This window comes from Scyliorhinus canicula, unplaced genomic scaffold (assembly GCF_902713615.1).
Source record: "Scyliorhinus canicula unplaced genomic scaffold, sScyCan1.1, whole genome shotgun sequence".
NCBI lineage: Eukaryota > Metazoa > Chordata > Chondrichthyes > Carcharhiniformes > Scyliorhinidae > Scyliorhinus > Scyliorhinus canicula.
Window position 1 is genome coordinate 1,103,537 of NW_024055727.1, and position 22,554 is coordinate 1,126,090.

The following is a 22,554-nucleotide window of genomic DNA, read 5'->3' on the forward strand; positions in this document are numbered from 1 at the left end:
CATAGTGACCCCTCCTAATGGACTGAAACCTCCTCTCACAATTACCCCTCCTCGACATTGTCCCCTAACAATGAACACTCGTCTCACGCTGACCACTCGCCTCACACTGATCCCTCCCCACACAATGACCCCTCCTCACACAGGTCCATCCCATCACACGATCCCTTACCTCCTCTCACACTGACCCATTCCCTCACGCTGTCCCCTCCCCTCACAATGACCCCTCCCCTCACAATGACCCCTCCCCTCACACAGTGCCCTCCCCTCACAGTGATCCCTTACCTCACTCTGACATCTCCCCTCAAACTGACCGTTCCTCTCAGACTGACCCCTCTCTTACGCTGATCCATCCCCTCAAAATGACCCCTCCTCTCGCACTGACACCTCCACTTATACTGACCATCCGCTCACACTGTCCCCTCCTCTCACACTGATGCCTCATCGGAACTCCTTTCACATTGACCCCTCATCATGGACTGAATCCTCCTCTCACACTGACCCCTCCACTCACATTGCCCCCTCCTCTTACACCGAACCCACATCTCACACTGACTCCTCCCCTCACACTGATCCCCTCCTCTCAAACTGACTCCTCCTATCAAACTGAACCGTCTTCTCACACTGACCCCTCCTCTCACACTGACCCTTCCTTTCATACTGACACCTCTCGTGACGCTGACCTCTCCCCTCATGTACCTGACAGTTACCTCCCCCCCCTAAGACTAACCCCTCCTCTCACAATAAAAGATCCTCGCACACTGACCACTCTTCTCACCCTGAACCCTCCATTCACTCTAACACCTCCTTTCACTGTGACCCCGCCACACACACTGACGCCTCCGAATGGATGAAACTTCCTCTCACACTGACCCCTCCTTCAACATTGTCCTCTCACACTGACCCGTCCCCTCACACTGACCCGTCCCCTCAAACTGATCCCTCCCCTCACACAGACTCCTCCACCAACACTGACCTCTACTCACACTGACCCCTACTTTCACAGTGACCCCTCCTCTCACGCTGAACCCTCCTCTTCAATGATTCCACCCCGCACACTGATCCCTCCCCTCACACTGGTCACTCCTGCCTCACATACCCCTCCTCTCACACTGATCCCTTCTCTCACACTGACCCCTCCTCTCACACTGACACATCCTCTCACACTGAGCCCTTCTCTCACACTGACCCCTCCTATCACACTGACACATCCTCTATCACTGATCCCTCATAGTGACTCCTTTCACATTGACCCCTCATCATGGACTAAATCCTCCCCTCACACTGATACTTCCTCTCACACCGATCCCTCCCCTCACACTGATCCCTCCCCTCACACTGATCCCTCCCGCTCACACTGATCCACTCCTCTCAAACTGATCCCTCCTATCAAACTGAACCGTCTTCTCACACTGACCCCTCCTCTCACACTGACCCTTCCTTTCATACTGACACCTCTCGTGACGCTGACCTCTCCCCTCACACTAGATCCTCGACTTAATTTGACCCGTACTCTCACTCATGTACCTGACAGATACCTCCCGTCGCACTGAAACCTTCCTCTCACACTGACCACAGAGTGAACAGAGGGATGTAGACCTTGTAAAATAGGAGAAAGGATTAGATAAAGGATCTCGATCGGCGCAGGCTGGGAGTGCCGAAGGGCCTGTTCCTGTGCTGTAATTTCCTTTGTTCTTTGTTCTTTGTTCTTTGACCCCCTCATCATGGAAGGAAACCTCCTCTCACACTGACTCCTCCCCTCACACTGACCCCTCCCCTCACACTGACCCCCCCTCACACTGACCCCTCCTCTCACACTAAAAGCTCCTCCCACACTGACCACTCTTCTCACCCTGAACCCTCCATTCACACTAACACCTCCTTTCACTGTGACCCCGCCACACACCCTGACGCCTCCGAATGGATGAAACTTCCTCTAACACTGACCCCTCCTTCAACATTGTCCTCTCACACTGACCGTCCCCTCACACTGACCCGTCCCCTCACACTGATCCCTCCCCTCACACAGACTCCTCCACCCACACTGATCTCTCCTCTCACACTGACCCCTTCTTTCACACTGACCCCTCCTCTCACACAGACCTATCTCATACTGACCCCTCCGCTCACACTGACACCTCCTCTCACACTGATCTCTCCTCTTACAATGATTCCTCCCCGCACACTGACCCCTCCCCTCACACTGATCCCTCCTGCCTCATTGACCCCTCCTCTCACACTGATCCCTTCTCTCACACTGACCCCTCCTCTCACACTGACACATCTTCTCTCACTGATCCCTCACAGTGACTCATTTCACATTGACCACTCATCATGGACTAAATCCTCCCCTCACACTGATTCTTCCTCTCATACCGATCCCTCCCCTCACACTGATCCCTCCCCTAACACTGATCCCTCCCCTCACCCTGATCCCTCCCCTCACACCGATCCCTCCTCTCACATTGACCAGTCCCCTCTCACTGATCCCTCCTCTCACACTCACCCCTCTTCTCACACTAATTCCTCCTCTCACACTGACCACTCCTCTCACACTGACCCCTCCTCTCACACTGACACATCTTCTCTCACTGATCCCTCACAGTGACTCATTTCACATTGACCCCTCATCAAGGACTAAATCCTCCCCTCACACTGATTCTTCCTCTCATACCGATCCCTCCCCTCACACTGATCCCTCCCCTAACACTGATCCCTCCCCTCACCCTGATCCCTCCCCTCACCCTGATCCCTCCCCTCACCCTGATCCCTCCCCTCACACCGATCCCTCCTCTCACATTGACCCGTCCCCTCTCACTGATCCCTCCTCTCACACTCACCCCTCTTCTCACACTAATTCCTCCTCTCACACTGACCACTCCTCTCACACTGACCCCTCCTCTCACACTGACCCCTTCACAAAAAATGACCTCTGCTAATGGACTGAAACCTCCTCTCACAATTACCCCTCCTTCGACATTATCCCCTCACACTGACCACTCGCCTCACACTGATCTCTCCTCTCACACTGACACCTCCTCTCACACTGATCCCTCCTGTAGCAATGATCCCTCCTCCTACACTGCCCCCTCCTCACACACTGATCCCTCCTCTCACACTGACCCCTCCTCTCACAATGATCCCTCCTCTCACACTGACCCCACCTCTCAAACTGATCCCTCCTCTCACACTGACAACTCCTCTCACACTGACCCCTCTTCTCACACTGACATCTCCACTTATACTGACAATCCGCTCACACTGACCCCTCCTCTCACACTGATCCCTCCTCTCACACTGACCCCTCCTCTCACACTGACACCTCCACTAATACTGACCATCCGTTCACACTGTCCCATCCTCTCACACTGCTCCCTCATCGTGACTCCTTTCACATTGACCCCTCATCATGGAATTAATCCTCCTCTCACACTGACCCCTCCACTCACATTGCCCCCTCCTCTCACACCGAACCCACATCTCACACTGACTCCGTCCTCACACTGACCCCCTCCTCTCAAACTGACCCCTCCCATCAAACTGAACCGTCTTCTCACAATGACCCCTCCTCTCACACTGACCCTTCCTTTCATGCTGACACCTCTCGTGACGCTGACCTCTCCCCTCACATTCGATCCTCGACTTAATTTGACGCGTACTCTCACTCATGTACCTGACAGATGCCCCCCGTCACACTGAAAACTTCCTCTCACACTGACCACTCAGAGTGACAGAGGGAAGTAGACCTTGTAAAATAGGAGAAAGGTTTAGATAAAGGATCTCGATCGGCGCAGGCTGGGAGTGCCGAAGGGCCTGTTCCTGTGCTGTAATTTCCTTTGTTCTTTGTTCTTTGTTCTTTGACACCTCATCATGGACTGAAACATCCTCTCACACTGACTCCTCCCCTCACCTGACCCCTCCCCTCACACTGACCCCTACCCTCACACTGACCCCTCCCCTCACACTAAAAGCTCCTCCCACACTGACCACTCTTCTCACCCTGAACCCTCCATTCACACTAACACCTCCTTTCACTGTGACCCCGCCACACACACTGACGCCTCCGAATGGATGAAACCTCCTCTCACACAGACCCCTCCTTCAACATTGTCCTCTCACACGGACCCGTCCCCTCACACTGACCCGTCCCCTCACACTGATCCCTCCACTCACACTGACTCCTCCACCCACTCTGACATCTCCCCTCCCACTGACCGTTCCTCTCAGACTGTCCCCCTCTTACACTGATCCATCCCCTCAAAATGACCCCTCCTCTCACACTGACACCTCCACTTACACTGGCCATCCGCTCACAGTGTCCCCTCCTCTCACACTGATCCCTCATCGTGACTCCTTTCACATTGACCCCTCATCATGGACTGAATCCTCCTCTCACACTGACCACTCCACTCACATTGCCCCCTCCTCTCACACCGAACCCACATCTCACACTGACTCCTCCCCTCACACTGACCCCCTCCTCTCAAACTGATCCCTCCTATCAAACTGAACCGTCTTCTCACACTGACCCCTCCTCTCACACTGACCCTTCCTTTCATACTGACACCTCTCGTGACGCTGACCTCTCCCCTCAAATTCGCTCCTCGACTTAATTTGACGCGTACTCTCACTCATGTACCTGACAGATACCACCCGTCACACTGAAAACTTCCTCTCTCACTGATCACTCAGAGTGACAGAGGGAAGTAGACCTTGTAAAATAGGAGAAAGGTTTAGATAAAGGATCTCGATCGGCGCAGGCTGGGAGTGCCGAAGGACCTGTTCCTGTGCTGTAATTTCCTTTGTTCTTTGTTCTTTGTTCTTTGACACATCATCATGGACTGAAACATCCTCTCACACTGACCTCTACCCTCACACTGACTCCTCCCCTCACACTAAAAGCTCCTCCCACACTGACCACTCTTTTCACCCTGAACCCTCCATTCACACTAACACCTCCTTTCACTGTGACCCCGCCACACACACTGACGCCTCCGAATGGATGAAACATCCTCTCACATTGACCCCTCCTTCAACATTGTCCTCTCACACTGACCCGTCCCCTCACACTGACCCGCCCCCTCACACTGATCCCTCCCCTCACACTGACTCCTCCAACCACACTGACCTCTCCTCTCACACTGACCCGTCCTTTCTCACTGACCCCTTCACAAAAAATGACGCCTGCTAATGGACTGAAACCTCCACTCACAATTACCCCTCCTTCGATATTATCCCCTCACACTGACCACTCGCCTCACACTGATCTCTCCTCTCACACTGACCCCTCCTCTCACACTAATCCCTCTTGTCGCACTGATCCCTCCTCCTACACTGCCCCCTCCTCTCACACTGAACCCTCCTCTCACACTGATCCCTCCTCTCACACTGACACCCCCACTTATACTGACCATCCGCTCACACTGACACCCACACTCACACTGATCCCTCACAGTGACTCATTTCACATTGACCCCTCATCATGGACTGTATCCTCCTCACACACTGACCCCTCCACTTACACTGACCCCTCCTCTCACACCTAACCCTCCTCACACTGATCCCTCGCCTCACCCTGTTCCCTCCCCTCACACCGACCCCTCCTCTCACATTGACCAGTCCACTCTCACTGATCCCTCCTCTTACACTCACCCCTCCTCTCACACTAATCCATACCTCTCACACTGACCACTCCTCTCACACTGACCCCTCCTCTCACACTGATCCCTTCACACAAAATGACCCCTGCTAATGGACTGAAACCTCCTCTCACAATTACCCCTCCTTCGATATTATCCCCTCACACTGACCACTCGCCTCACGCTGATCCCTCCTCTCACACTGATCCCTCCGTTCACACTGAGCCCTCCTCTCACACTGATCCCTCCTCACACACTGACCCCTCCTCTCACACTGACCCCTCCTCTCATACTGACCCCTCCTCTCACACTGACACCTCCACTTATACTGACCATCCGCTCACACTGACCACTCAGAGTGACAGAGGGAAGTAGACCTTGTAAAATAGGAGAAATGTCTTGATAAAGGATCTCGATCTGCGCAGGCTGGGAGTGCCGAAGGACCTGTTCCTGTGCTGTAATTTCCTTTGTTCTTTGCTCTTTGTTCTTTGACACCTCATCATGGACTGAAACATCCTCACACACTGACTCCTCCCCTCACACTGACCCCTCCACTCACACTGACCTCTACCCTCACACTGACCCCTCCCTCACACTAAAAGCTCCTCCCACACTGACCACTCTTCTCACCCTGAACCCTCCATTCACTCTAACACCTCCTTTCACTGTGACCCCGCCACACACACTGACGCCTCCGAATGGATGAAACATCCTCTCACACTGACCCCTCCTTCAACATTGTCCTCTAACACTGACCCGTCCCCTCACACTGAACCGTCCCCTCACACTGACTCCTCCAACCACACTGACCTCTCCTCTCACACTGACCCGTCCTTTCTCACTGACCCCTCCTCTCACACAGACCTATCTTACACTGACCCCTCCGCTCACACTGACCCCTCCTCTCACCCTCCTCTTACAATGATTCCACCACGCAGACTGATCCCTCCCCTCACACTGATCCCTCCTGCCTCACTGACACCTCCTCTCACACTGTTACCTCCTCTCACACTGTTCCATCCTCTCTCACTGACCCCTCCTCTCACACTGACACATCCTCTCACACTGATCCCTCATAGTGACTCCTTTCACATTGACCCCTCATCATGGACTAAATCCTCCCCTCACACTGATACTTACTCTCACACCGATCCCTCCCCTGACACTGATCCCTCCCCTCACACTGATCCCTCCCCTCAAACTGATCCCTCCCCTCACACTGATCCCTCCCCTCACACCGATCCCTCCCCTCACACTGATCCCTCCCCTCACACTGATCCCTCCCCTCAAACTGATCCCTCCCCTCACACTGATCTCTCCCCTCACACTGATCCCTCCCCTCACACCGATCCCTCCTCTCACATTGACCAGTCCCCTCTCACGGATCCCTCATCTCACACTCACCCCTCCTCTCACACTAATTCCTCTTCTCACACTGACCACTCCTCTCACAGACCCCTCCTCTCACACTGACCCCTTCACAAAAAATGACCCCTGCTAATGGACTGAAACCTCATCTCACAATTACCCCTCCTTCGATATTATCCCCTCACACTGACCACTCGCCTCACACTGATCTCTCTTCTCAGACTGACCCCTCCTCTCACACTGATCCCTTTTGTAGCACTGATCCCTCCTCCTACACTGCCCCCTCCTCACACACTGATCCCTCCTCTCACACTGAACCCTCCTCTCACACTGATCCCTCCTCTCACACTGACCCCTCCTCTTGAACTGATCCCTCCTCTCACACTGACCACTCCTCTCGAACTGATCCCTCCTCTCACACTGACACATCCACTTATTCTGACCATCCGCTCACACTGACACCCACTCTCACACTGATACCTCACAATGACTCCTTTCACATTGATCCCTCATCACGGACTGAATCCTCCTCACACACTGACCTCTCCACTTACACTGACCCCTCCTCTCGCACCTAACCCTCCTCACACTGATCCCTCGCCTCACCCTGTTCCCTCCCCTCACACCGATCCCTCCTCTCACATTGACCAGTCCACGCTCACTGATCCCTCCTCTTACACTCACCCCTCCTCTCACACTAATCCCTCCTCTCACACTGACCACTCCTCTCACACTGACCCCTCCTCTCACACTGATCCCTTCACACAAAATGACCCCTGCTAATGGACTGAAACCTCCTCTCACAATTACCCCTCCTTCGATATTATCCCCTCACACTGACCACTTGCCTCACGCTGATCCCTCCTCTCACACTGATCCCTCCGTTCACACTGAGCCCTCCTCTCACTCTGATCCCTCCTCACACACTGACCCCTCTCACACTGACCCCTCCTCTCACACTGACCCCTCCTCTCACACTGACACCTCCACTTATACTGACCATCCGCTCACACTGACATCTCTCACACTGATCCCTCCTCTCACACTGACCCCTCCTCTCACACAGGTCCCTCCTCCCACACTGACCCCTCCTCTCACACTGACATATCCTCTCACACTGACACCTCCACTTAGACTGACCATCCGCTCACCCTGACATCTCCTCCCACACTGACCCCTCCTCTCACACTGGTCCCTCCTCCCACACTGACCCCTCCTCTCACACTGACATATCCTCTCACACTGACACCTCCACTTAGACTGACCATCCTCTCACACTGACACCTCCTCTCTCACTGATCCCTCACAGTGACTCCTTTCACATTGACACCTCATCATGGACTGAATCCTCCTCTCACAATGACACCTCCACTTACACAGACACCTCCTGTCACACCGAACCCTCCTCTTAATGATTCCTCCCCTCACACTGACACCATCCTCTCAAACTGACCCCTCCTATCAAACTCTTTTGCCTTCTCACACTGACCCCTCATCTCACACTGACCCCACCTTTCATATTGACACCTTCCGTGACGCTGACCTCTCCACTCACACTCACCCCTATTTTGACCCTTACTCGCACACTTCTACCTGACAGAACCCTTCCGTCATACTGAACCCTTCCTCTCACACTCACCACTCCACTCACTCTGACCCCTCCATTCATTTTGACCCTTCCTAACACCCTGACGCCCTCCTCTCAGACCGGATCCTCACAAACTGTCCCCTCCTCATAGACCGACTCCAACACTCACACTGGCCCCTCCTCTCAAACTCAGACCTCCCGTGACGCTGACCTCTCCCCTCACACTGCCCCCTCGACTCATTTTGACCCCTGCTCTCTGACTGACACCATCTCCCTGACTGACAGCTCCCCTCACACTGAACCCTCCTCCCACACTGACACCTTCTCTGTGAGTGGCCCCTATCCTCACTATGACCCCTCCTCTCACACTGACCGAACCTCTCACGCTGACCCATCACTGACCACTACTCTCACACTGACTCCTCCTCTCACACTGACCCGTCACTCACACTGACCCCTGCTCCCACATTGAACCATCGTCTCAAACTGACCACTGCTCTCACACTGACCGCTCCTCTCACACTGACACTTCTTCTCACCCTGACCCCTCCTCTCACACTGACCCCTCCTTTCAAAGTCACTTCGCCACACACACTGACCCCTCCTAATGGACTGAAACCTCCTGTCACACTGACCCCTCCACTTACACTGACCCCTTCTCTCACACCGAACCCTCCTCACACTGATTTCTCCCCTCACTCTGTTCCCTCCCCTCACACCGATCCCTCCTCTCACATTGACCAGTCCCCTCTCACTGATCCCTCCTCTCACACTCACCCCTCCTCTCACACTAATCCCTCCTCTCACACTGACCACTCCTCTCACACTGACCCTTCCGCTCACACTGAACCCTTCACACAAAATGACCCCTGCTAATGGACTGAAACCTCCTCTCACAATTACCCCTCCTTCGATATTATCCCCTCACACTGACCACTCGCCTCACACTGATCCCTCCTCTCACACTGATCCCCTCCTCTCACACTGCCTTCTCCACTTATACTGACCATCCGCTCACACTGACACGTCCTCTCACACTGATCCCTCACAGTGACTCCTTACACATTGACCCCTCATCATGGACTGAATCCTCCTCTCACACTGACCCCTTCACTTACACTGACCCCTCCTCTCACACGGAACCCTCCTCTCACTGATTCCTCCCCTCACACTGACACCATCCTCTCAAACTGACCCTTCCTATCAAAACTGTTCCGCCTTCTCACACGGACGCCTCATCTCACACAGACCCCACCTTCATATTGACACCTCCCGTGACGCTGACGTGTCCACTCACACTCACCCCTATTTTGACCCTTACTCGCACACTTCTACCTGACAGAACCCTTCCGTCACACTGAACCCTTCCTCTCACACTGACCACTCCACTCACTCGGACCCCTCCACTCATTTTGACCCTTCCTAACACTCTGACGCCATCCTCTCAGACCGGCTCCTCAGAAACTGACCCCTCCTCATAGACCGACTCCTACACTCACACTGACCCCCTCCTCTCATACTCCGACGTCCCGTGACGCTGGCCTCTCCACTCACACTGCCCCCTCGACTCATTTTGATCCCTGCTCTCTGACTGACACCTCCCCTCACACTGAGCCCTCCTCTCACACTGACACCTTCTCTGTGACTGACCCCTCTCCTCACTCTGACCCCTCCTCTCACACTGACCCAACCTCTCACCCTGACCCCTGACTGACCACTACTCGCACTCTGACCCCTCCTCTCACACTGACTCCTCCCTCAACATTCTCCCCTCACACTGAACACTCGTTTCACGCTGACTCCTCCCCTCACACTGACCCCTCCTCTCACACTGACTCCTCATCTCACATTTACCCCTCCCCACACTGGTCTCTCCCCTCACACTGAGCCCCTCCCCTCACATTGACCCCTCACCTCACTCTGAACCCTCTCCTCACTCTGATCCCTCCCCTCACACTGATCCCTCCTCTCACACTCACACCTCCTCTCACACTAATCCCTCCTCTCACACTGACCACTCCTCACACACTGACCCCTCCTTTCACACTGATCCCTTCACACATAGTGACCCCTGCTAATGGACTAAAACCTCCTCTCACAATTACCCCTCCTTCGACATTATCCCCTCACACTGACCACTCGCCTCACACTGATCCCTCCTCGCACACTGACCCCTCCTCCAGCACTGATTCCTCCTCTCACACTGCCCCCTCCTCACAGACTGATCCCTCCTCTAATATTGACCACCTCTCACACTGATCCCTCCTATCACACTGACCCCACCTCTCACACTGACCCCCTCCTCTCACACTAACCCCTCCTCTCACACTGACACCTCCACTTATACTGACCATCCGCTCACACTGACCCCTCCTCTCACACTGATCCCTCCTCTTACACTGACCCCTCCTCTCACACTGACACCTCCACTTATACTGACCATCCGCTCACACTGACACCTCCTCTCACACCGAACCCTCCTCTCACATTAACCAGTCCCCTCACGCTGATCCCTCCTCTCACACCCCTCCTCTCACACATCCCTCCTCTCACACTGCCCCCTCCTCACACACTGATCCCTCCTCTCACACTGACCCCTCTCACTGATTCCTTCTCTCACACTGACCCCTCCTCTCACACTGATCCCTCCCCTCACTCTGACCCCTCCTCTCACACTGACTGTGCCTCTCAAACTGATCCCTCACACCGACTCCGCCTCTCACACTGAACACTTGTTTTCTGACACACGCATCCGCTCACGCTGACCCCTTCTCTCACACTGAACCCTCTCAGTCTGACCCGTCCCATCATATTGAACCCTTCCTCTCATTCTGACCACTCCACTCACTCTGACCCCTCCACACATTTTCACCCTTCCTCTCAAACTGACCCCTCCTCACAGACAGACTACTACCATCACAACGATCCCTCCTCCCGTACCGACCTCTCCTCTCAGCCTGTCCCTCGCATATTGACCTCACTTCTCACACTGTTTCCTCCTCACACACATACCCCTCTTCTCACTCTGACCACTCCCCTCAGACTGACCCCCTCCTCTATGACTGAATCCTCCTGTCACACTGACCCCTCCTCTCACACTGACCCCTCTCCTCACACTGACCACTTTCTAACACTGACTCCTTCTCTCACACTGACCCTCCTCTCACCCAGACCTCTCCCTTCACACTGACCCCACCCATCACTCACCTCCCCTCACACTGACCGCTCCTCTCACACTAAACCCTCTCTGACTGACCCCTCCCGTCATAATAAACCCTTCCTCTCATATTGGCCACTCCCCTCACACTGACACTTCCTCTCTCACTGACCCCTCCTCTCACACTGTCCCCTCCTCTCACACTGATTATTCCTCTCACACTGACCCCTCCTCTCACACTGACCCCTTTCTCACACTGACTCCTTCTCTCACATTGACCCTCCTCTCACCCAGACCTCTCCACTCATACTGACCACTCCCATCACTCACCTCCCCTCACACTGACCGCTCCTCTCACACTAAACCCTCTCTGACTGACCCCTCCCGTCATAGTAAACCCTTCCTCTCATATTGGCCACTCCCCTCACACTGACACTTCCTCTCTCACTGACCCCTCCTCTCACACTCTCCCCTCCTATCACACTGATTATTCCTCTCACACTGAACCCTCCTCTCACATTGACCCCGCCTCTCACACTGACACCTCCTCTCAGACAGACCCCTCCTCTCAGCCTGTCCCTTCCTCTCACATGGACCTCACCTCTCACACTGCTCCTTACTCACAGACATCTACTCTTCTCACTTTGACACCTCCCCACAAACTGAGCGCCGTACTCATGGACTGCAACCTCCTGTCACAGTGGCCCCTCCTCTCACACTGACCCCTCTCCTCACACTGACCCCTTTCTCACACTGACTCCTCCTCTCACACTGAACATCCTCTCACACACCCCTCGCCTCAGACTGACGCCTCCCATGACACTTTCCCCTCCCCTCTCACTGACGCTTCACACTGGCCAGTCCTCTCTGACTGAACCCTTCCCTCATACTGACGTCTCCTCTCACACTGGTCACTCTTCTCACACTGTCCCATCCTCTCACACTGATTCTTCCTCTCACACTGACCCCTCCTCTCTCACCCACTCCTCCTCTCTGAATGAGCCCTCCTCTCACACTGCCGCCTCCTCTCACACTGATTACCCTTTTCACACTGAACGCTCCTCTTATACTGTACCCTCCTCTCACACTGATGACCCTTTTCACGCTGAACGCTCCTCTTAAACTGTCCCCTCCTCTCACACTGATTCTTCCTCTCATACTGACCCCTCCTCTCACACTGACCCCTCCTCTTACACTGTCCCCTCCTCTCACACTGATTCTTCCTCTCACACTGCCCCCTCCTCTCACATTGACCCCTCCTCTTACACTGTCCCTTCCTCTCACACTGATTCTTCCTCTCACACTGACCCGTCTTCTCACATTGACCCCTCCACACACACTGACCCCTCCCCTCACTCTGTCCCCTCCTCTTACACGGATTCTTCATCTCACACTGACCCCTCCTCTCACATTGACCCCTCCTCTTTCACTGCCCCCTCCTCTCACACTGATTCTTCCCCTCACATTGACCACTCCTCTCACACTGACCCCTCCTCTCACACTGACCCCGCCTCTCACACTGATCCCTCCTCTCACAGTGTCCCCTCCTCTCCCACTGATTCTTCCTCTCACACTGACCCCTCCTCTCTCACTGACCCCTCCTCTCAAACTGACCCCTCCTCTAACATTGACCCCTCTCTCACACTGATCCCTCCCCTCACACTGTCCCCTCCTCACACGGATTCTTCCTCTCACACTGACCCCTCCTCTCACACTGACCCCTCCTCTCACACTGACCCCTCCTCTCACATTAACCCCATCTCTCACACTGACCCCTCCCCTCACACTGTCCCCTCCTCTCACACACATTCTTCCTTTCACACTGACCCCTCCTCTCACACTGACCCCTCCTCTCACACTGTCCCCTCCTCTCACACTGATTCTTCCTCTCACACTGACCCCTCCTCTCACACTGACCCCTCTCCTCACACTGGCCTCTTTCTCACACTGACTCCTCATCTCATACTGACTCTCCTCTCACACACCCCTCGCCTCAGACTGACGCCTCCCATCACACTTTCCACTCCGCTCTCACTGATGGTTCACACTGGCCCCTCCTCTCTGACTGAACCCTTCCCTCATACTGACCTCTCCTCTCACACTGACCCCTCCTCTTACACTGTCCCCTCCTCTCACACTGATTCTTCCTCTCAGACTGCCCCCTCCTCTCACATTGACCCCTCCTCTTACACTGTCCCCTCCTCTCACACTGATTCTTCCTCTCACACTGACCCGTCTTCTCACATTGACCCCTCCTCGCACACTGATCCCTCCCCTCACTCTGTCCCCTCCTCTTACACGGATTCTACATCTCACACTGACCCCTCCTCTCACATTGACCCCTCCTCTTTCACTGCCCCCTCCTCTCACACTGATTCTTCCTCTCACATTGACCACTTCTCTCAAACTGACCCCTCACCTGAAACTGTCCCCTCCTCTCACACGAATTCTTCCTCTCACACTGACCCCTCCTCTCACACTGAGCCCGCCTCTCACACTGATCCCTCCTCTCACAGTGTCCCCTCCTCTCCCACTGATTCTTCCTCTCACACTGATCCCTCCTCTCTCACTGACCCCTCCTCTCACACTGACCCCTCCTCTCCCACTGACCACTCCTCTCACACTGTCCCCTCTCACTGATTCTTCCTCTCACACTGACCCCTCCTCTCACATTGACCCCTCTCTCACACTGATCCCTCCCCTCACACTGTCCCCTCCTCACACGGATTCTTCCTCTCACACTGACCCCTCCTCTCACACTGACCCCCTCCTCTCACACTGACCCCTCCTCACATTAACCCCTCCTCTCACACTGACCCTCCCCTCACACTGTCCCCTCCTCTCGCACGGATTCTTCCTTTCACACTGACCCCTCTCACACTGACCCCTCCTCTTTCACTGACCCCTTCTCTCACACTGTCCCCTCCTCTCACACTGATTCTTCCTCTCACACTGACCCCTCTTCTCTCACTGACACCTCCTCTCTGAATGAGCCCTCCTCTCACACTGACGCCTCCTCTCACACTGACGCCTCCTCTCACATTGACCCCGCCTCTCACACTGACCCCTCCTCTCACACTGACCATTCACCTCACACTGACCCCTGCTCCCACATTGAACCATCGTCTCAAACTGACCACTGCTCTCACACTGACCGCTCCTCTCACACTGACCCCTCCTTTCAAAGTCACTTCGCCACACACACTGACCCCTCCTAATGGACTGAAACCTCCTGTCACACTGACCCCTCCACTTACACTGACCCCTTCTCTCACACCGAACCCTCCTCACACTGATTTCTCCCCTCACCCTGTTCCCTCCCCTCACACCGATCCCTCCTCTCACATTGACCAGTCCCCTCTCACTGATCCCTCCTCTCACACTCACCCCTCCTCTCACACTAATCCCTCCTCTCACACTGACCACTCCTCTCACACTGACCCTTCCGCTCACACTGAACCCTTCACACAAAATGACCCCTGCTAATGGACTGAAACCTCCTCTCACAATTACCCCTCCTTCGATATTATCCCCTCACACTGACCACTCGCCTCACACTGATCCCTCCTCTCACACTGATCCCCTCCTCTCACACTGCCTTCTCCACTTATACTGACCATCCGCTCACACTGACACCTCCTCTCACACTGATCCCTCACAGTGACTCCTTACACATTGACCCCTCATCATGGACTGAATCCTCCTCTCACACTGACCCCTTCACTTACACTGACCCCTCCTCTCACACGGAACCCTCCTCTCACTGATTCCTCCCCTCACACTGACACCATCCTCTCAAACTGACCCTTCCTATCAAAACTGTTCCGCCTTCTCACACGGACGCCTCATCTCACACAGACCCCACCTTCATATTGACACCTCCCGTGACGCTGACGTGTCCACTCACACTCACCCCTATTTTGACCCTTACTCGCACACTTCTACCTGACAGAACCCTTCCGTCACACGGAACCCTTCCTCTCACACTGACCACTCCACTCACTCGGACCCCTCCACTCATTTTGACCCTTTCTAACACTCTGACGCCATCCTCTCAGACCGGCTCCTCAGAAACTGACCCCTCCTCATAGACCGACTCCTACACTCACACTGACCCCCTCCTCTCATACTCCGACGTCCCGTGACGCTGACCTCTCCACTCATACTGCCCCATCGACTCATTTTGATCCCTGCTCTCTGACTGACACCTCCCCTCACACTGAGCCCTCCTCTCACACTGACACCTTCTCTGTGACTGACCCCTCTCCTCACTCTGACCCCTCCCCACACACTGACCCAACCTCTCAACCTGACCCCTGACTGACCACTACTAGCACGCTGATCCCTCCTCTAACACTGACTCCTCCCTCAACATTCTCCCCTCACACTGAACACTCGTTTCACGCTGACTCCTCCCCTCACACTGACCCCTCCTCTCACACTGACTCCTCATCTCACATTTACCCCTCCCCACACTGGTCTCTCCCCTCACACTGACCCCCTCCCCTCACATTGACCCCTCACCTCACTCTGAACCCTCTCCTCACACTGACCACTTTCTCACACTGACTCCTTCTCTCACACTGACCCTCCTCTCACCCAGACCTCTCCCTTCACACTGACCCCTCCCATTACTCACCTCCCCTCACACTGACCGCTCCTCTCACACTAAACCCTCTCTGACTGACCCCTCCCGTCATAATAAACCCTTCCTCTCATATTGGCCACTCCCCTCACACTGACACTTCCTCTCTCACTGACCCCTCCTCTCTCGCTGTCCCCTCCTCTCACACTAATTATTCCTCTCACACTGACCCCTCCTCTCACACTGACCCCTTTCTCACACTGACTCCTTCTCTCACACTGACCCTCCTCTCACCCAGACCTCTCCACTCATACTGACCACTCCCATCACTCACCTCCCCTCACACTGACGGCTCCTCTCACACTAAACCCTCTCTGACTGACCCCTCCCGTCATAGTAAACCCTTCCTCTCATACTGACCACTCCACTCACACTGACACCTCCTCTCTCACTGACCCCTCCTCTCACACTCTCCCCTCCTCTCACACTGATTCTTCCTCTCACACTGAACCCTCCTCTCACACTGACCCCGCCTCTCACACTGACCCCTCCTCTCAGACAGACCCCTCCTCTCAGCCTGTCCCTTCCTCTCACATGGACCTCACCTCTCACACTGCTCCTTCCTCACACACATCTACTCTTCTCACTTTGACACCTCCCCACAAACTGAGCGCCGTACTCATGGACTGCAACCTCCTGTCACAGTGGCCCCTCCTCTCACACTGACCCCTCTCCTCACACTGACCCCTTTCTCACACTGACTCCTCCTCTCACACTCACCATCCTCTCACACACCCCTCGCCTCAGACTGACGCCTCCCATGACACTTTCCCCTCCCCTCTCACTGACGCTTCACACTGGCCCCTCCTCTCTGACTGAACCCTTCCCTCATACTGACGTCTCGTCTCACACTGGTCCCTCTTCTCACACTGTCCCATCCTCTCACACTGATTCTTCCTCTCACACTGACCCCTCCTCTCTCACTGACTCCTCCTCTCTGAATGCGCCCTCCTCTCACACTGTCGCCTCCTCTCACACTGATTACCCTTCTCACACTGAACGCTCCTCTTACACTGTCCCCTCCTCTCACACTGATGACCCTTTTCACGCTGAACGCTCCTCTTAAAATGTCCCCTACTCTCACACATTCTTCCTCTCATACTGACCCCTCCTCTCACACTGACCCCTCCTCTTACACTGTCCACTCCTCTCACACTGATTCTTCCTCTCACACTGTCCCCTCCTCTCACATTGACCCCTCCTCTTACACTGTCCCTTCCTCTCACACTGATTCTTCCTCTCACACTGACCCGTCTTCTCACATTGACCCCTCCAAACACACTGACCGCTCCCCTCACTCTGTCCCCTCCTCTTACACGGATTCTTCATCTCACACTGACCCCTCCTCTCACATTGACCCCTCCTCTTTCACTGCCCCCTCCTCTCACACTGATTCTTCCCCTCACATTGACCACTCCTCTCAAACTGACCCCTCACCTCAAACTGTCCCATCCTCTCACACGGATTCTTCCTCTCACACTGACCCCTCCTCTCACACTGACCCCGCCTCTCACACTGATCACTCCTCTCACAGTGTCCCCTCCTCTCCCACTGATTCTTCCTCTCACACCGACCCCTCCTCTCTCACTGACCCCTCCTCTCACACTGACCCCTCCCCTCCCACTGACCCCTCCTCTCACACTGTCCCCTCCCCTCACTGATTCTTCCTCTCAAACTGACCCCTCCTCTGACATTGACCCCTCTCTCACACTGATCCCTCCCCTCACACTGTCCCCTCCTCACACGGATTCTTCCTCACACTGACCCCTCCTCTCACACTGACCCCCTCCTCTCACACTGACCCCTCCTATCACATTATCCCCATCTCTCACACTGACCCCTCCCCTCACACTGTCCCCTCGTCTCACACGGATTCTTCCTTTCACACTGACCCCTCCTCTCTCACTGACCCCTCCGCTCACACTGACCCTCCCCTCACACTGTCCCCTCCTCTCGCACGGATTCTTCCTTTCACACTGACCCCTCTCACACTGACCCCTCCTCTCTCACTGACCCCTTCTCTCACACTGTCCCCTCCTCTCACACTGATTCTTCCTCTCACACTGACCCCTCTTCTCTCACTGACACCTCCTCTCTGAATGAGCCCTCCTCTCACACTGACGCCTCCTCTCACACTGACGCCTCCTCTCACATTGACCCCGCCTCTCACACTGACCCCTCCTCTCACACTGACCATTCACCTCACACTGACCCCTGCTCCCACATTGAACCATCGTCTCAAACTGAACACTGCTCTCACACTGACCGCTCCTCTCACACTGACACTGCTTCTCACCCTGACCCCTCCTCTCACACTGACCCCTCCTTTCAAAGTCACTTCGCCACACACACTGACCCCTCCTAATGGACTGAAACCTCCTGTCACACTGACCCCTCCACTTACACTGACCCCTTCTCTCACACCGAACCCTCCTCACACTGATTTCTCCCCTCACCCTGTTCCCTCCCCTCACACCGATCCCTCCTCTCACATTGACCAGTCCCCTCTCACTGATCCCTCCTCTCACACTCACCCCTCCTCTCACACTAATCCCTCCTCTCACACTGACCACTCCTCTCACACTGACCCTTCCGCTCACACTGAACCCTTCACACAAAATGACCCCTGCTAATGGACTGAAACCTCCTCTCACAATTACCCCTCCTTCGATATTATCCCCTCACACTGACCACTCGCCTCACACTGATCCCTCCTCTCACACTGATCCCCTCCTCTCACACTGCCTTCTCCACTTATACTGACCATCCGCTCACACTGACACCTCCTCTCACAGTGACTCCTTACACATTGACCCCTCATCATGGACTGAATCCTCCTCTCACACTGACCCCTTCACTTACACTGACCCCTCCTCTCACACGGAACCCTCCTCTCACTGATTCCTCCCCTCACACTGACACCATCCTCTCAAACTGACCCTTCCTATCAAAACTGTTCCGCCTTCTCACACGGACGCCTCATCTCACACAGACCCCACCTTCATATTGACACCTCCCGTGACGCTGACGTGTCCACTCACACTCACCCCTATTTTGACCCTTACTCGCACACTTCTACCTGACAGAACCCTTCCGTCACACGGAACCCTTCCTCTCACACTGACCACTCCACTCACTCGGACCCCTCCACTCATTTTGACCCTTTCTAACACTCTGACGCCATCCTCTCAGACCGGCTCCTCAGAAACTGACCCCTCCTCATAGACCGACTCCTACACTCACACTGACCCCCTCCTCTCATACTCCGACGTCCCGTGACGCTGACCTCTCCACTCACACTGCCCCATCGACTCATTTTGATCCCTGCTCTCTGACTGACACCTCCCCTCACACTGAGCCCTCCTCTCACACTGACACCTTCTCTGTGACTGACCCCTCTCCTCACTCTGACCCCTCCCCACACACTGACCCAACCTCTCAACCTGACCCCTGACTGACCACTACTAGCACGCTGATCCCTCCTCTAACACTGACTCCTCCCTCAACATTCTCCCCTCACACTGAACACTCGTTTCACGCTGACTCCTCCCCTCACACTGACCCCTCCTCTCACACTGACTCCTCATCTCACATTTACCCCTCCCCACACTGGTCTCTCCCCTCACACTGACCCCCTCCCCTCACATTGACCCCTCACCTCACTCTGAACCATCTCCTCACACTGACCACTTTCTCACACTGACTCCTTCTCTCACACTGACCCTCCTCTCACCCAGACCTCTCCCTTCACACTGACCCCTCCCATCACTCACCTCCCCTCACACTGACCGCTCCTCTCACACTAAACCCTCTCTGACTGACCCCTCCCGTCATAATAAACCCTTCCTCTCATATTGGCCACTCCCCTCACACTGACACTTCCTCTCTCACTGACCCCTCCTCTCTCGCTGTCCCCTCCTCTCACACTGATTATTCCTCTCACACTGACCCCTCCTCTCACACTGACCCCTTTCTCACACTGACTCCTTCTCTCACACTGACCCTCCTCTCACCCAGACCTCTCCACTCATACTGACCACTCCCATCACTCACCTCCCCTAACACTGAAGGCTCCTCTCACACTAAACCCTCTCTGACTGACCCCTCCCGTCATAGTAAACCCTTCCTCTCATACTGACCACTCCACTCACACTGACACTTCCTCTCTCACTGACCCCTCCTCTCACACTCTCCCCTCCTCTCACACTGATTCTTCCTCTCACACTGAACCCTCCTCTCACACTGACCCCGCCTCTCACACTGACCCCTCCTCTCAGACAGACCCCTCCTCTCAGCCTGTCCCTTCCTCTCACATGGACCTCACCTCTCACACTGCTCCTTCCTCACACACATCTACTCTTCTCACTTTGACACCCCCCCACAAACTGAGCGCCGTACTCATGGACTGCAACCTCCTGTCACAGTGGCCCCTCCTCTCACACTGACTGATCTTTTCTCGCGGACTCACTACCATTCCCACTCTGACCACTCGCCTGTGACTGACCCCTTCTCTCGGACTGAATATCCCTCCTCTGGCCAGTCTCCCACCGGGACTGGCACTCTGCACTTCAACTCATACATCCAATTGGAGTGAACAGCCTTCTTTTACTGAGCCACACTCCCGGACTCACAACGATCACTTTTTGCCGGCACTTCTTCCAGTCTGACCTACAAATCTCCCTTTTAATCCCAGCCACTCAGGTGAGACAATCCGCGATGGTCCAACACGCACCCTGTCAGATTCGATCAGTCCTTCCGACTCAAGCTCACCTTCCGGTTCCTACTGCCATTCTCTCCAGTCTGAGACCATTCAAGTCCGAGTAACCCCATGACACATGTCCTACTCCTTCTTTTTTTTTTTTTTTTTTTTAAATTTAGAGTACCCAATCATTTTTCCAATTAAGGGGCAATTTAGCGCGGCCAATCCACCTAACTTGCACATCTTTGGGTTGTGGGGGCGAAACCCACGCAGACACGGGGAGAATGTGCAAACTCCTCACAGACAGTGACCCAGGGCCGGGATTCGAACCCGGGTCCTCAGCGCCGTAGGCAGCAATGCTAACCACTGTGCCACCGTGCTGCCCTTGTCCTACTCCTTCTTGTTCGGCCTGACCACCATTGAGATCACCATTGAGGTCCAAGTCTGAGAAACACTATTTGAAATTCAAAGGCTTCGACCTGACAAAATGTTTTTTTTACTATTTTGAAAGATGAGAACGTACCAGCTGATCATTTGGGCATTTACTTCACATTTCCCGAATCTGCAATATTTCCTGAATAGCACTGTGCAATGATACATCAGAGGTCGGAACAAATAGTGTCCATTTGAAAATAATCCGGGGCGTGGGCAGTGCTGGTAACACGGATCCGAGCCAGACTGTGTGAAGTTTACACATTCTCCAGGTTTGGTCTGTAAGTCCCTGCTAGGCAGTGAAAAGTTGATGGTAGATTCGCGGTCAATGACACAGTTAAAATAACAATACTAAATGATACAATCACTTACGGAAGATCTGGAAGAGGCCGATGGACTTCATTCCGAACAACTCTCAGATCAACGCTCCCTCTACTGGTTACCTGAAAAGTAGAATCATAGATTCAGAAGGGGAAGATTTAGGAAGTTAAGTTCCTCGTGTCATTCCAAGGTCTTTGAAAGATTCAGAGTTACAGAATTCCTACAGTTCAGAAGGAGAAAATTCTGCCATTGGGTCCGCACTGACCCTCGGAAAGAGCACATGCCCTGGACCCACTCCCCTCAACCCAACCAGAGATGCAGATATCTGGGACTGTGGGAGAACCCGGAGCGCACTGTCACCTGGAGTCAGTGCAACGTCCAAACTGACGGTCACCCAAGTTCTGAAACGGACCCAGATCCCTGGTGCTGTGAGACAGCATTGCCAACCTATTGATCGCAGTTCCGTACCATTTCACTGCAAGTTGCTCTTTGCAATTGCATCCCATTATTCGCGAGGAAACTAAAATAAATTATTCCTACTTATCCAGTGTCTGTACTTTCTTGCATTGAGGAGAGCGAGGCTCATTCAGATGCCCCAGAGCAGGCTGCTCAGCTCCGACGTTACTGCGCGGGTGTGATGAGATGGCCGCTGACCACAGAGCAAAATGAAGACATTCTACCGGACTCCAGCGTCGAGCTATAAAACAA

At 54.4% G+C, this 22,554-nt stretch overlaps 1 protein-coding gene across 12 annotated transcripts in view; it reads right to left on the reverse strand.

The window, feature by feature from the left end:
• LOC119960715 (Fc receptor-like protein 3) overlaps positions 1-22,554 on the reverse strand; it is a 161,948-nt gene that overhangs the window by 135,369 nt on the left and 4,025 nt on the right. For all 12 annotated transcript variants that reach the window (XR_005459500.1, XM_038788329.1, XM_038788323.1 and 9 more), the window contains one exon: positions 21,898-21,968. Coding sequence is in view for 11 of the 12 variants with exons in the window: in XM_038788329.1 (XP_038644257.1) it covers positions 21,898-21,928 (31 nt within the window). In the remaining variant the exon portion in view is untranslated. The remainder of the gene's footprint in view (positions 1-21,897; positions 21,969-22,554) is intronic.